General features: G+C 32.1%; 2 protein-coding genes across 2 annotated transcripts; one reads left to right on the forward strand and one right to left on the reverse strand.

The window, feature by feature from the left end:
• Positions 1–1,850: 1,850 nt before the first annotated feature.
• On the reverse strand, positions 1,851–12,233 carry Seipin (lipid droplet biogenesis associated protein seipin). The gene is made up of 8 exons (XM_090117291.1): positions 11,677–12,233; positions 11,214–11,359; positions 9,758–9,842; positions 9,130–9,247; positions 4,859–4,997; positions 3,525–3,610; positions 3,086–3,164; positions 1,851–2,414 (listed from the first exon to the last, which is right to left on the reverse strand). The coding sequence occupies exons 1-8, from the start codon at positions 11,943–11,945 to the stop codon at positions 2,338–2,340; spliced, it is 999 nt and encodes a 332-aa protein (XP_089973417.1). The 5' UTR covers positions 11,946–12,233; the 3' UTR covers positions 1,851–2,337.
• Positions 12,234–12,557: 324 nt separating this feature from the next.
• LOC149896890 (uncharacterized) lies at positions 12,558–16,731 on the forward strand. Its single transcript, XM_090117186.1, has 4 exons — positions 12,558–12,875; positions 13,308–13,417; positions 13,708–14,198; positions 14,434–16,731. The coding sequence occupies exons 1-4, from the start codon at positions 12,638–12,640 to the stop codon at positions 16,550–16,552; spliced, it is 2,958 nt and encodes a 985-aa protein (XP_089973312.1). The 5' UTR covers positions 12,558–12,637; the 3' UTR covers positions 16,553–16,731.
• The last annotated feature ends 29 nt before the right edge of the window (positions 16,732–16,760 follow it).

Consider the following 16,760-nt stretch of genomic DNA (forward strand, 5'->3'; position numbering starts at 1 on the left):
GTGTGAATCTCAAATTATAGAGTTAACAATCAATTAAATAGATTTACTTAGATGTTTCAGATTTTTTAAGAATTATTAGTTCTAGAACAGTGTTTAGAAATTTTAAATAAAAATTTAAATCACAACTAAGAAAATTTGGGATTGGGTGAAGTGTCTTATTAAATAGATTATCCTTCATTTAATCGATGAATGGAATGAATGGATATTGGAATTTTAACACAGGCAATATTATTTGCTTACAAAAATGGCCCCAATTTTCTTAACTTTTAACACTACCTACATTAGAATTAAAAACTCTATCAAAATGTATGGAACACTCAATTTCGAATCGTGGAATTTAATAAACCGACTTTTGTTGCAATTATGCACAACTAAAAAATTGACGTAATTATAACTAACGGCACGTAAGTTTAGCGCTCACCTTGAAGTGGAGGGGATCTATTTGAACGAAATAGAGGCGAACTTGCCGTAAAACATTGAAGGTCACCGCTAGACTTACGTGCCGCGACTACTACCTACTTGAACATTTTGATGTATTAACTACATATAAAGTTTTAAACATTTGTTCCTAAAGTTTGTACATTCTAAGAATTTGATCTCATTGTTACAAATAAAATTTAAATAAATAAAGATATTGTTCGTTTCAAGTTTTATTTACTTATTTTACATACTTAGTAGGTACCTTCCACGTTTAACTACGACGACTCAAAGCACTGAAATAGTTTCAATATTTAAAAGAGTGAGCGAATTTAGGACTATTTAATTATAAGTTAGGAAAACTTAAACTCACTTTGAACCAGGATAAGCGAACAGAAAAAGTATAGGCGAATCTCACAAAGATCAAATAAGGTTCGTTTACGAGTTTAATCTTAGTTTAATGCTCTAAGGTTTACTTTTAAAATTAAACACTCAAGAAATTTTTTATTATTTATTCCCAAATAAAACAATTATAAAATTACCTACATTTAACAATCAATAAATAATTCGAATATGTATATTATAAAAATTTGTCTAGTATTTAATTTTAAACTACGCAATAATACTACCGCGATATTCCCGCCAATAAAAAATATGGCGGACGTACGTCACGTGTAAGCGGGATAGCAATCGACTATTAATATATGTGCGAAAGAGATACCATGATAATTACAACTATACAATATTGTTTAGTTCGAATCTACTTAACTAACTAAATTTGATACATTGGCAGAAAACTACTTATAAAAATATAACAACAATGTTAAGTAACTACTCCGTAAAAATTCAATTTCAGTGAATGTTAAAATATCATTTTGATCACATTTTATAATTATATAGTTACTAATATGATAGCATTTAAATATTATACAATAAAATTTGCTAAACTGGTTCCAAATTAATTTATATATAAAAACCAATGGCAACAAATAATGGCTTATAGCAGTTAAACACAGTAAAACATCTTTGGTTCATTAATAAGGTAGTACGAATAAGATGTTCTGGGTTGGTGTTTCACTTAGAGCTACATGACACACCAAAATATATTTCCGAATTTAGTACATTTATCAGAAAAATATACAAAATTAATCGCATCACTATCAGTTAACGACGGTGCTCTGTGCTATTTTATTTATTTTTAATTATCTTTAAATATTACAATGCAAGCCTAGGTACTTATATATTTCAAATTAAATACATAAAAATAACGTAAAAAACACAACCCCGCGCAAATAACCGTCAAAAAATTTCTATAATTTTTCCCAAACGTTTTTTTCTAATCGTAACTGATATTTTCAACTCCAACATCATTATTCAATAAAATAATATCATCATATATATATAATATAATATATCATATATCAGTACCTACCCTCATAATTATTTCATACAATATATAAAAAATAAATTCATATTATATCAGTCTAAATTCTGTAAAATCTCATATTATATATTATACTGCTATAGTATTAAAATAATATCAATTGTGTACATAAATAAAAATGCTTCGTTTGTATCAATAATAAAAATTATACTTACGCCATATTTAAATGGAATACAGCTACTATCTCTTTCATTTATATTCAACGAATAGAGACAGCATTATCTAATAAATATTTTCTTAATATTTATCATGGGACATTCATTATTAAAAATTTCTATAAAAAAGTCAACTTAGTCCCGCGGTTTCACTCGCTCGATCGCTTTTAAATTCCTGAACTATGTGAACCAATTTTTTTTAATAATAGGATTATCAATTTTCCCAATTCCACCTATCCGTTGCAGAGATTAGCTTGTGCAAACATACATTTTTTACATAATAAGCCCAAATAAAACAATTAACTAGAGAAACATATTGAATCAGTCTTGTGCTTTCTTTTTCTCTAAACTTCTGAATTCTTCTATTAACGCCTCTTCTTCTATGAAGGGGAATGAATCTGGAAAACAATTTAGATAATTTTATTATCTTACTAGCGGTCCGCCCCGGCTTCGCCCGTGGTACATATTTTCGTTTTCTCTACATAAAAACCATCCTCGTACTTCAAGGAATATAATAAAAAAAGAATTATCGAAATCGGTTCAGCCGTTCTCGAGTTATGCGCTTACCAACACATTTTGCGATTCATTTTTATATATAAAGAAGAAGATATTATTCTAGCTTTTAACCGCGACACACCTGTAAGTCTATACTAATATTATAAAGAGGAAAGGTTTGTATGTATGTATGGTTTTCACGCATAACCTACTGGACCAATTTTGATTAAATTTGGCACAGATAATCTTTAGACCCTGAGAAAGAACATATAGGCTACCTTTTATTCCGAAATACATTTATATAAGTACCACGGACGAAGCCGGGGCGGACCGCTAGTAGTAGGTATATAAAATTATTTTTTTTTATGTTAAGAGAATTAATATGCAATTTATTAAAAGAATGAAAATTAATACTTACAGTAAATAAAGAAATAAATTAAAGTAAATTTCAACCACACTTACTTTTATCTATTAAAATCTAAAATCAATTGATCTTTCCTTATGTAAAAACAGGCAAACTAACACAATGGAACTAAAACATAATAATATAATTATAATATAATTTCTAACTTACCTTCTCTTTCAAGCTTAATCTTGCCAATTGGCTTCTTTTCATCGTCTGGTTCGCTTTTTATTTCCTTCTTGAAGTTTTTCTGCAATTATTATTATCAATATTCAATTTAACTAAAACTTAAATACTTTTTTCGATGATCTGTAAATGGTATAATACAGGGTGTCCCCAAATTAACACAAGATTGAAAAGAAACAAACTTAATTTTTAATAAAAATAATTAAAATACATAAAAAAGAGCATGTCAAAAGTGAAACTTCTTTGGCAAGATTCAAAGAAACCAAAATCGTCGCTTTACTCCATGACATGACGGTATTGCCATGACGCGACCTTGAAATTTTACTCTCAACGCGCCTAAAGTCGTTGCACTTCAACTATGGAAGTATGTGCGATATTATGTGTAAAACTAAAAATCTAAAGAAAACTTTTAAAATAAACTTACCTTAATAAACTCAGGCAAGCCGTCTTGTAAGTGATACCAGCTCAAAATGAACACCAGTGACGTAAAAAACAGATTTGTGGAAATACCTGAAATATTAAGATAGTTGTAAGTAGATTATAGACTAAAATATTGAAAATAGTTTTATTTTGGACTAAAGTAATTTACTTATATCTATTTCTTTTCGAAATTTTGCGTATAATCATAGGAAGTTTAAAACAATAAACGAATAAGCCAGATTTTAATTGATAGATAAATGGAAATGAGAAAAATTAAAACAGATTATGTTAAAATAGCTATTAAGCAAAAGTATGGTGCACACCAAACAAGCGATGACGCGAATGAATATTATTTAGTAATGAATTTACCTTCGTAAAAAATGATTCCTGTTTTTTTTTTAAATTGATAACTAATGAATTATACGCGTGCAAAGTAAGGTGAGATGACAGAATAATATAAATAGGAATAAGGATAAGAATAATATAAATAGGAATAAGGATAAGAATAAGCTGGAATAGGATAGTAATGGAGGATCGTAAATAGTGTATAATGGCCGGTTTACACGGGCTTCTTTAGTTCCAAATGCTTCGTATTTTTCACAAGCCCTAATATTAACAAGTGAGAAGTAACCGTTCACACATAGGAGCTAGTAAAAGTATAAGTGACCAGCCATTCGATCCAGCATTTTCACTGGTCGGTAAAACAGTACAACTCGTCACCAATTAACTTGTTGAGTTGTTGACAACAGGTAAGCAAGAGACCACTTCGCGGTCATATATCGACTGGTCGCTAATATGCTCGGTTCACTCGTACTATTGGTGAATAATACAAAACACAAATGAATTTAAAATTAAATTTTATTTAAATTGACTGGCCGGTTGGCTTGGTTGGTAGTGGCCCTGCCTTCCAAGCCAGAGGTCGTGGGTTCGATCCCCACCCGGGGCAAATATTTGTGTTATGAACATAGATGTTTGCTATGTGTCTGGGTGTTAATTATCTATATAAGTATTTATTTAAAATTATATATGTATGTTTATCAGCCATCTGGTTTCCATAACACAAGCGAAAGCTTAGTATGGGATCAGATCGTGCCGTGTGTGAAAATTGTCCCGAAATATTTATTTATTTATTTATTTAATTTATATTCTAGTGTTGGTCGACACTATTACTACGCACTTATCTCACCGTATACATTGGGACTTAACATTAGTGACAAGCATTAAGCACTTAGTTACCAAAGTAAACCGGCCATTAAAGCACGATAAGCTTTAATCAATGTTAGTAGATCTTAAACTAAATTAGCATTACAAACAAGCCCCCTTACTAAACATTCTCACCGAGGAGGGCGGAGGCCTTCGGCCAGTAGTACATTGCGTAGCGGAGCCCCGAGAAGTGCGCTTCAATGTGTAGCGAACAAGAGTGTACTTGTACATAGCGGGATTGGAGCTCTACGTACGCGTCTGTTACTGGTGTGTTCTAGTGTGTAAATATATTGTTACAAATAGGATTATATCGTTACTAATAGTATTATTTATTTTATTTATTTATTTATATTTTAGGAGAATCTACAGCTGTATCCTTAAAGATAGTCACATAATATAATACTTACAATAAGCCATTTACAGATTCTCACGGCTAGAAAAATGTTAATATATAACAATTACAAATGTGAGCGATTACCTACACGAATCAAATGCTTAAAACCAATGCCATTGTAACACTAATCAAATTACATATCAACTTGACCACCAAACTGTCGGAAGAACTCATTAGCTAACTGACGCTTAATGGAGTAAGAACTGCTGCAGAATAAGTCAAAGTCGAACTGTTTTGATAGCTTGTTAAAATTATTGCTTACGCGTAGAATAAACGAGTTTTGACGATAGTTAGTGTTGACTGCGGAAGTAAAGATAGGATTATATTTACGAGATAAAATTGAGGGTGTGTATAAAGAAATTTTGGCTAGTAGTTCTGGGCAGTCTATTTTATTGGATGTAATGCCTAAAAGTAATAAAATATCAGAAATCTCCCGGCGATATGTTAGGGGTAGGAAGTGAAATTTGCTGCAGACCTCGTAATAATCCTCAGATTTGTACGGGACGTGTAATCGGTAACATAGGAATTTCAAAAATTTCATCTGTATTCGTTCAATTCTAGTTATATATTTATCGTATCGCGGATTCCATATTGGCGACGCATATTCTAGAATGCTACGTACGTAAGCACAAAACAGAATTTTAAACGTTTTCGCCTTTTTAAAATCTGACGAAATTCTCATTATAAAGCCTAAAGCTTTAGAAGCTTTAGCTAGAATATAATCGATATGTTTATCAAACATGAGTTTTGGGTCATGTATCACTCCTAGATCTCTTATGTCAGGGCTAGTTCCAAGATCTTGATTTTTTATTCGATAGTTGAAACGCAGTGTTTGTTTTTTACGACTAAATGAAACGACTGTGCATTTACCAGGGTTGAGATCTAATTTATTTTGAGTACAATAGTAGTCTAATTTATTAAGGTCATCTTGAAGCATAGCAGCATCAGCAGAAGATTTAATAGTCCTAAATATCTTCATGTCATCAGCAAAGCAAAGAAGATTTGAGTGTGTGAAGCAATTTGGAATATCATTTATAAATACGCAAAACATAAGAGGACCCAAAAGGGAGCCCTGAGGTACTCCACTTGGTATTACCACCCAACTTGATATATAGTTACTTATTACAACTGCTTGAGATCTATTGTTGATATACGAGGAAAACCATCTGAGTAAGTTACCTCTAATGCCCATTATGTATAATTTATGCAAGAGAATCTTGTGATCTATGCGGTCAAAACATTTACTGTAGTCCGTGTAGATTACATCGACCTGATGGCCTGTCTCCATAGCATCAGTAATGTAATCATTCAGAAGCACCAGGTTAGTCACGGTTGATCGACCTTTAAGAAATCCATGCTGATAACTCATGAATGTGTTTTTAAATACTGCATAAACCTGGTCGTATACTATTCTTTCGAAGACTTTGGCTATGATACACAATTTAGATATAGGTCTATAATTGACAACTTCCAACTTAGAACCTTTTTTGTGGACAGGTGTAACAAATGCCCTCTTCCACATTGAGGGGAATTCCATAAGAGTAAGTGATTTCTTAAATAAATAGGCTAGTGGAATGGCTATTGAGTCGGCACATTTTATAAGAAACAGTGGACTGATTTCATCAGGACCTGCAGATTTCGAAGGATCTAGTTGGGATAATGCCTTTTTTATCGTATTCAAGTCAATGTTTATCGAACAAAGGTCAAAATTTGATTCAAAATTACTTAATTCCAGTTCAGATACATAATTTGATAAATTTGTGTCAGTTTTGTCTAGGAATGTAGAATAAAAATATTCTGAGAATGCATTACAAATATTGTTTCCGGATGTGAGTAAATTGTTATTGTATTTAATATTGCTAGGTAAGCCTTTAGATTTCGATCTACATTTGAAAAAGGACCAGAAGTATTTAGGATTCTGTTCAATGGAATTTTCAACAGAATTTATATATTTTTGGTAACAGTCATTTTCTACATTCTTAACTCTATCCCTTAACAGTTTGTATGATTCTAAGCTACTTAGGTTTTTGTAAATCTTGTATTTGCGAAAATGTTTAAATTTTTCTTTAATAATCTTTTTTAAAGCTGGTGAATACCAAATAGGAAACTTATTGTCGACCACGGTTTTGCTTGGGATGTAAGTGTGTATTAGATTATTAACAATCGAATAAAAATAATTCACACATTCTTCAATGGAATGAGTCCTGTCAAACTCTTGTGACCAATTAATTTTAAACAATTCTGCATTTATTCCCTCGTAATCCCCTTTGTTGTATAATATTTTCTTCCTAGTATTCGATTTTAAATACGATATGTGAACAAATTCTACATCAATTATGAGTGCTTTATGGTAAGGGTCGATCGGTAAAAGCGGACGGACACATTCATACACAACAATAGAATCGTTCGATAACACTAAGTCGAGTATTCGGTTGCTAGCGTTATGTATGAAGTTGTACTGCTGCAAACCGTGAGTGTATAATTCGTCAATAAACAAACATTCATCACCATTCGAATAGTTTGAAGGAAGAAGTAGACCTTCAGAATTTAAATTCCAGGATATATTACTCATGTTAAAGTCGCCCGCAATAATTATTTTATCCGAGGGGTGATTGAGAATTATATTATTTAGTGCTTCTAGAAAGTTATGCATTTGTTGAGAAAATGATCTGCCTAAGTTTTGTTTACAAAGATATAATACACATATGTGAATATTAATAAGTTCGTTATGATATTTAACACGTAAAGTCAACCAGAGGTCTTCGGCAGATGATTGAAATTGCTCCTGTGACGTCACGATTAATTCCTTTCGGGTTGCGACAAGCACGCCCCCTCCCCGAGATTGTCCTGTCGCCTCATAATTCCGATCCCTACGCCACACTACATAACGATCATCAAAAAATTCCGAGTCCGATATACCATCCACAAGCCATGTCTCCGTTAACAGTATAATATCATACGAGGTTAAACATAAATTACGAAAAAATAATAAGGACTTTGTCCTTAATCCTCTAACGTTTTGATAGTAAATTGATAATTTTGTATTTTCATTAGCCATTTCGTTTTGATATAATCAATAAACGTTTAGATGTCACGTTATAATCGAATAGAACCATTAACGATTTAACCTTACGTACGTACGTATATTTGCAAGTTATAATGATTATTAGAATGATAGTTACTAGAACGTATAAAAGTAAGATAATTGATAGACTTGTGTCAAATACAACACGATGTTCCAAACGCTGCATTATCACATTCAAACCACTATTAAATAAGTACTTATAATATATATCATTTCTACAAAATAATGTTCCTAACATTTTAACCGAGATTAAATCAAAATAGTATTTAATAAAATATAGCGATTCCATAAGTTTATTAATAATATTCACGAGAGCTTGAGTGCGTATTAAAACCATTAGAACGTTAACGACATTAATTCTAATCATATAAGTGCGACAGAGAAAAGTGCAAATACTAAATTGCACGAGTTTGTACGGAATAGCAATAATCGGTAAAGAATAAGTATTCGGAGCATCTTTGCAACAAGCGACACAAAAGAAAAATACATCCACCCGCATTAGTAGAGAATAAACCGGTTCGACTATTATATATATTATATCGTTACTAATAGTATTATATCGTTACTAATAGTATTATATCGTTGCTAATACTTATTATAAAATTGTTACAACTTAAAAAAGCGTGTGTGCCGGGCACACGTGTTAGAAGTGAAACTTCGTTGGCAAGATTCAAAGATAGCGACAGTATTACCATGACGCAAAGTTATCATTAAATATCGAAGAAAAGCAATTTAGCATTTTTTGAATGTTTTTTTTAAATGTGTTTGTTCCGACACTTTAACAATCTCTGTTTAACTTGAATGAAATATCTTCGTATCTTTGCATATATGTATTATTAAAAAGCAGTTTTCTAAGAAACAGAACCTTTGAATATTCAACTTAACGTATATGTTAAACAAATGCGGGTATATGCATATTTTACTTACAGGATCATCTTCGAAATGGCTAAACAGTTCCACTTGCAGTTCTTGTCTCTCGTCCTCTAATCCCGATAGGAATAGAGGCGAATACACCGCTGTGCGGATGTAATAGTGTAGTCTTGATCTATAAACAAATAAAACATATGTAACAGGGTGTCCCAGTTATGATGGATAATCTATCTCTATAAAAAAGAGCGTATGTGACGAGCACACGTGTCAGAAGTGAAACTTCTTTGGCAAGATTCAAAGGTACCAAAATCAGTAAAATCACCTCCACTCACCCAGAAAATTCTACCTCAAACGACTCGCGATAAACGCATGTTTTTGTAAAATTTATAAAAATTAAAAATAATTCTAGCTTTGTGGTCATAACCGCGTTAGTTCCTATTTCTAAATTTATTGTTGTAATGTGACGAATAAGGCAGAAGCCCTTTATTAATTTAAACATAAGTTTGAAATATTCGTGCTACAGTGCTCTGTGCTACCTTTAGGCTTTATATTATAACCTAAAAGTCAAAAGAAACTTCTACACTAATTTTAATCTCCTACCCCTCTACTATATTACATTATTTATGTAAATATCAAGAAAAATGTCTTCGTAACAAAGTATCAAATAAATAAATTATTTACGTACCTATAACTGAGCATAGCTGATCTGCAAGAAGACGATATTAAAGTCCCGCCTTTCCCGCGCATTTGTAAACATACCATAAACATCCCTGAAAAGAAATAAAGACATTAGTTTCATAGTTTATGCATTTATTTTTCTGTTTATAAAAGGCAAATATAGAATTCGAAATGCAATATCAAATGTTTCAATTTTCATACATTTGAAAATTAATGAAACAAAAATTTTGTTAAAGCTGAATCCTACTAACGCTATACAGAAAGATTGTAAAGATGAGTGAAAACTATTTGTTATTTCTGTTTCAAATGTTTTTATTAAATTTCTCTGTTTATATTTGCTAATTTAATAGATACATTAGTTTTACTGACATGTAATTAAAGACGCTGGATCTAGCGACACAAACAATTAAATTTTAGCTTAGCAAACAGAATCACTACATATTATAAAACAAAGTCGCTTTCTCTGTCCCAATGTCCCTATGTATGCTTTAAATCTTTAAAACTACGCAACGGATTTTGATGCGGTTTTTTTTAGATAGAGTGTTCAAGAGGAAGGTTTAAATATATAATTTACTAGCGGTCCGCCCCCGCCTTCGCCCGTGGTACATGTTTACGTTTTCTCTACATAAAACCATCCTCGTACTTCAAGGAATATAATAAAAAAAGAATTATCGAAATCGCTTCAGCCGTTCTCGAGTTATGCGCTTACCAACACATTTTGCGATTCATTTTTATATATAAGACTAGCGGTCCGCCCCGGCTTCGCCCGTGGTACATGTTTACGTTTTCTCTACATAAAAACCATCCTCGTACTTCAAGGAATATAATAAAAAAAGAATTATCGAAATCGGTTCAGCCGTTCTCGAGTTATGCGCTTACCAACACATTTTGCGATTCATTTTTATATATAAGACTAGAGGTCCGCCCCGGCTTCGCCCGTGGTACATATTTACGTTTTCTCTACATAAGAACCATCCTCGTACTTCAAGGCATATAATAAAAAAAGAATTATCGAAATCGGTTCAGCCGTTCTCGAGTTATGCGCTTACCAACACATTTTGCGATTCATTTTTATATATAAAGATTAGGTTTTAGACAAAGCGGGCGAAAATTATAATTCAATTACAATGTTTGTTTTATTAATGCAATGGTAGACTAATTAATAAATAACAGCATGATAATCAGTATTATCAAATTAATTAACTATTTGTGTGCCAGGGTTACCAAACCTGTATGGTTTATTATATAACTAAGGTGTGGGTATATAGTATACGAAATAACTTGAGTTTATTTAAAGTAAAACAACTGATAAAAGAAGTGACTAATCCAATTATAGTATCAAAAATAAAATTTCAACAAAACAAAAATTCTATTGTATGACATGTTCAGTAACTTAAGTAAAGTTTGTTGTGCAAGTTAGCATTCAAACAATTTCATACAAAAATTAATAAAAATAAACAAACCTAAGTTCTTATTATTTGGCGATTCAGGTACGTCCATCACTATTTTGATCCTGTACGGCTGGCCTGACATTAGTACATAGCTGCCTTTCGTCAGCTGTACGTAGGCGTAAGGAAACGAACATAGACCCATTTGATCTTCGCATGATCTAAAACATATAAGATTCATACAAAATATGGTTATTTATATCAATAATAACAAAATTGTATACACTAGTGAATTTAAACACACAACTTTATAGTCTTCTAAATACAACAGATTCTGCTGTTACAAAAGATATAATATGATAAACATAAACTAGCTTGCTTTTTCACATTCCATTTTACTAACAGCAGTGACTGAGACAAATAGGATAAAATATTGATGTATATTAAACTATAGTATCAACTTATTGCATGTTATAATTTGGATAGGTACTCTAATGCTGTCAAGGTTTTCACATAAAACAAGTAAACATTAACTTACTTGAATTGCAAATGAACAGGCCTCACATGGGTTACATTCGGCATATATGTGTAATAGAATATAATGTACATAAACACTGAAATCCACAATATAGCCGAAAAAAACACTAGAACTATTCCCGCTCTATACAACAGATCTTTTATGCTTGTGATACTATCATTAGTTTTTCTCTTATACCCAATATATTGATCGGTAACAAAACTTTCGACCGGTCGACTGATAAAATCTCTAAATATCATAAAAGGGTTCAAATAGCGTATAAGCGACATTTTTTGCTTCGTTCTGTGTTAGAAATAATGTGACTTTGATACAAACGGTCAAGGAAACGGAACTAGGATCTATCGGATTGATAACGTTGATTATTATTTCAACGATAATTTATTAAGAAGATAAAACATAACGGGGGCGACGAATTCTGATAACAATACTATGTACGAATGGCCAGTAGCCGCCGAGTATCTTAGAGATAATTAAATGGGACAAAAAATGTACATGAAGAAAAGTTATCATAAAAATTCAATTTCTCTTTTTTTATTTACAAAATACAAGGTGAAAACTGAAATGTCAAATTATAATCGGTCGTAGCCGGTGACAAGGACTGTCAAGTGGTATGACATCTATTGTTATTTAAGTCAGACTAGCGGATAGTTGCGTTCAATTTATTGGAAATATACGGGGAAAGTATACTGAAGAATAAATTCTAAATAAAAGGAATGTGTACGTAGTAACCCAGGTAGTATTTAGTTAAGATGTAATTTGCATAAATTAAATTAATAGTACATCACTGAATTAACTGTCAAATCAGTTATTTGATTATGTCAACTTCAAACTTGTGTCATCCGCGTCAACGTGAAATGTTTTGAAAATTGAAAGTGCAAAAGTGCAATTCTCAAATTTGTAGTTGATATTTTTAATATTTTGAATTATACTAACAAAAACTTACAGAGTAAATGTTTTCATTATGATTTGGAAATATTATTTGGGAAGTTGCTCATGCCAAAGGCGGTTTATATCAAGTACAACTAAAATTATTTTGAAAGAAAATTTACCTTCAACCGCATACAAACCTGAAATAGTAGAAAAAGATAAATATAACAAATGGACACAAGAAAAGTTATTTCAAGGGAAATTAAATGATGAGAAACCCGTATTTAGTATGGTACTACCGCCGCCGAACGTGACCGGAAAACTTCATTTAGGTTAGTAAAGTAAATATTTTAGATACATATTTTTTATGTAATACAACAACTGATATAACAACATATAAAGATTCGATATGTTCTTATTGAAAATGTTTAACTATATTAATTAATATTATAAAGCTGAAGAGTTTGTTTGAACGCGCTAATCTCAGGTATTACTGATACAATTTGAAAATTTGTTTCGGTATTAGATTTATTTATCAAGAAAGGCTATAGGTTATTATATATCATCACACTAAGGCCAATAGGAGCGGAGCAATGTGGGTAAAAACGCAGGGCACAGCTAGTTGTTATTATATAGGATATTTTCTGTTCCAATGTGACTATAAGTCACATTGGAACAGAAAATTTCCAATAAAACAACTGGTCTCATTTTTCCACGCTGATGATAAGTATAGAAAAAGTTTGTCATATCATATTATTTTTTAGGACATGCATTATCTAGTACCATTCAAGATGTGATAGCGAGGAGGCAGCGATCTTTGGGATATAATGTAATGTGGAAGCCAGGAACTGACCATGCTGGTATCGCTACACAGGTGGGTTTTAGATATGGTGTACCGTTTTTGTTGTTGTTATACTATATTAAACTTAAAATTTATGGACTTCATATTATGGTATATATTCATTGTTCTTTCACTTTTTGTTTGATAATATGAAATGCTTAAAAATTTAGAATATGGTATAATCATGGATGGATGGATGGATCAACAAATATGGTGTAATGATGATAAAATTTAGTAACTATTTTACAAAATGCTCATAATATACTAGTTAATATTTTATATTATTCAAAAATAGTAGTTATGTGTAACAATTTTTTTTACAGAGGGTAGTCGAAAAATATCTGAGCAGTAATCAAAACATAGACCGCCACACAATAGGACGTGAAAAATTCACACAAGAAGTTTGGAAATGGAAAGAAAAACATGGCAATGCTATTTGTGATCAATTAAAAATGCTCGGCTACTCATTAGACTGGTCGCGCGAAGTTTTTACTATGGACGAAAATCTATCTCACGCGGTCACTACTGCATTCTTAAATCTATTTCAAAAAGGTTTAATCTATAGAAAGAAAGGTCTAGTCAATTGGTGTACGACACTCAAATCAACGGTATCCGATATTGAGGTGGACAATGTTGCGGTGACTGAAGTGACTGATCTAAAGTTACCAACATATGCAAAGCCTGTGAAGTTTGGACAAATATACAATTTCGCATATAAAGTGCATGATAGTGATCAAGAGGTAGTAGTGTCGACGACAATCCCTGAATCTATGTTGGGAGATTCTGCTGTGGCTGTGCATCCTGAAGATAATAGGTAAGTGTCAGTAAATATATCAAAAATAATAGTAACTGTAAAGTGCCTATAATTTTTATTTTAGGAGGACTTGATTTTTTGAAATATTTAGAAATTAGAACATGTACAGTAATATCTTCAGTTACAGAAAAAAGCAGAACGAAATAAATGCAAATACGCTTATAGACCAGCTGAATAATTTTTTTGATAAATATCAGTATCACCTTCTTCTTTATAATAAACGTTTGTATTTCAGGTACAAGCATCTCAAAGGTAAAAATTTAGTCCACCCATTTAGAGAAACTTTAATACCTATAATATTCGATGACTTTGTTGATATGAATTTCGGTACTGGCGCTGTAAAAATAACACCTGCACATAGTAAAATAGATTACGACATTGCTAAACGACACAACTTACCTCTATTGCAAGTAATAAATGAAGATGGTGTTATGGAAAACTCCGGAAAGTTTAATTCTATGAGAAAGTATGATTGTCGCGAAGTTTTGATAAAGGAACTCGATGATTTAGGACTTCTTAGAGCTATTAACCCTCATCAAATGACATTACCGATATGCAGTCGAACTGGCGATGTTATTGAATATTTGCCCAAAGAACAATGGTTTCTATCCTGTACGATATTAAACGAAAGAGCTGCACAAGTAGTAGAAGAAGGGCATTTGAAAATTGACCCAGAAAAGTACAAATCCCAATGGGAGCATTGGACAAATGACTGCAGAGATTGGTGTATATCAAGACAGCTATGGTGGGGACACCAAATACCCGCGTATAAATGTAGCGTGGGTAAAGAATTTGTCTGGATAGCCGCGACAAACGAAACGACAGCAAAAGTAGAAGCATCTAAGTTTTTGAGAACTCTACCTGACGATATTACAGTTAAAAGAGACTCTGATGTGCTAGATACTTGGTTTTCCTCGGGTATTTATCCATTCGCCGCGTTGGGTTGGCCCGAACACCAAAAGAGCCAAGATTATAAAAAATTCTACCCTTTGAACCTTATGGTTACTGGAAATGACATACTCGGCTTTTGGGTGCACAGAATGGTCATGTTAGGTTTAGAGTTAACTGACAAATTGCCCTTTAACAATGTTCTGTTACACGGAGTCATCTGCGATAGTAAAGGAGCGAAAATGTCCAAGAGTAGAGGCAATGTTATCGACCCAATTGATGTCATAAATGGCATATCACTGGATAAACTTAAGGATAAAGCTGTACAAATGCACAAAGACGGTGCTATTACCAAAGAAGAACTTAAAAGAGCACTATCATACCATAAATCTCATTTTTACAACACAAAAGGTATCCCTGAGTGTGGAGTTGACGCACTACGCTTTACATTACTCGCCCAAGACGTGAAATCGAATTTCATTACGTTCGACGTCCATCAATGTTTTGCGAACAAATTGTTTTGCAACAAAATCTGGCAAAGTATTAAATACATGCAGTTATCGTTTGCGAAGCTCAAAGAAATTGATGAAGAAATTACACACGATGATTTAACATATTTTGATAAGTGGATTCTTAGTAGATTGTCTGAAATGGTTGAGAAAGTAAATAGTTCGATGGACACAAATGAGTTTCATACAGCAACTAAAGCGTTGAGAACATTTATTTATAACGAATTTTGCGATGTTTATTTGGAAGCTACGAAACCTGGTTTCGATAATGGCAATCCTAAGACTGGATACGGACACGCACATACCCTATCAGCAGTTTTGAATTGTTCTTTACGATCTTTATCGCCATTTATGATTTATTTGACCCACGAAATTATTCCCAAGATACCCGCATTTGAAACAAATATAATTCACAATTATAACGACCTCGATAAAGATTATTTTGACTTTCCACAAACGGCAGATTACAAATCGTGGAAAAATGAAGAATTAGAAAAGCAAGTTGAAAATCTACTAGACACTATTAGTATAGTGCGAGAACTGAGAGGTTTTTACGGAATATCCAACAAAGAAAGACCAACTATTGTAATAAGAAGTAAAAATAATAAATTGATTGGCGATATAATGCATAATTTAAAGATAGTTTTAAATCTGACCAAATGCAGTGATGTTAAGTTTGACAAAGACAGTGATAAAAAATACATTAGTTCTATATTAGATACTAAAACAGAGGTGTTCGTCGAAATTCCTGGAAATGATGCAGACAGTTTAATTGAAGCTGCTAAAAGTAAGTTAGAAAAGCGAATAAAGAAAATGAAAGAGAACGTAGAAAAGTATGAAGAACAACTTTCAAGTTATAATTACATTACATCTGTACCGGAATGTTCGCAACTGCAAGACTTCGAAAAACTTAAATCGCAGAAACAAGAATTGAAACGGTTAGAAAGACTGATTTAGTTTTTAATGAATAAATTGTTATTAAAAAAAATATGTTGTGATGTAGTATATATAGGAAATGTATAGAATGTGAATAAATCTAATTATTTGTTAAATGGCAATGTTTTTATTTTGTTGGCCTTATGTTTGACCAAGACAAATTAAGTGTCGCCGCACACGAGCCACAATAATTTAGAAGCGTGTAGCGTGTGGCAGCCACCGGCGTCAA

The sequence above is a fragment of the Colias eurytheme genome, chromosome 27 (assembly GCF_061535395.1).
Source record: "Colias eurytheme isolate Ceu_HAF_F1 chromosome 27, ilColEury1 Martin Lab GWU primary, whole genome shotgun sequence".
In the NCBI taxonomy this organism is placed as follows: domain Eukaryota; kingdom Metazoa; phylum Arthropoda; class Insecta; order Lepidoptera; family Pieridae; genus Colias; species Colias eurytheme.

Coding starts and splice junctions, on each gene's coding strand:
- LOC149896890 (XM_090117186.1), top strand. CDS start 12,638: ATGATTTGGAAATATTATTTGGGAAGTTGCTCATGCCAAAGGCGGTTT. Junction 12,876..13,307: donor GACCGGAAAACTTCATTTAG/GTTAGTAAAGTA, acceptor ATTATTTTTTAG/GACATGCATTATCTAGTACC. Junction 14,199..14,433: donor GTGCATCCTGAAGATAATAG/GTAAGTGTCAGT, acceptor TTTGTATTTCAG/GTACAAGCATCTCAAAGGTA.
- Seipin (XM_090117291.1), bottom strand. CDS start 11,945: ATGTCGCTTATACGCTATTTGAACCCTTTTATGATATTTAGAGATTTT. Junction 11,360..11,676: donor CCTGTTCATTTGCAATTCAA/GTAAGTTAATGT, acceptor TATATGTTTTAG/ATCATGCGAAGATCAAATGG. Junction 9,248..9,757: donor TCAGCTATGCTCAGTTATAG/GTACGTAAATAA, acceptor ATTTGTTTATAG/ATCAAGACTACACTATTACA.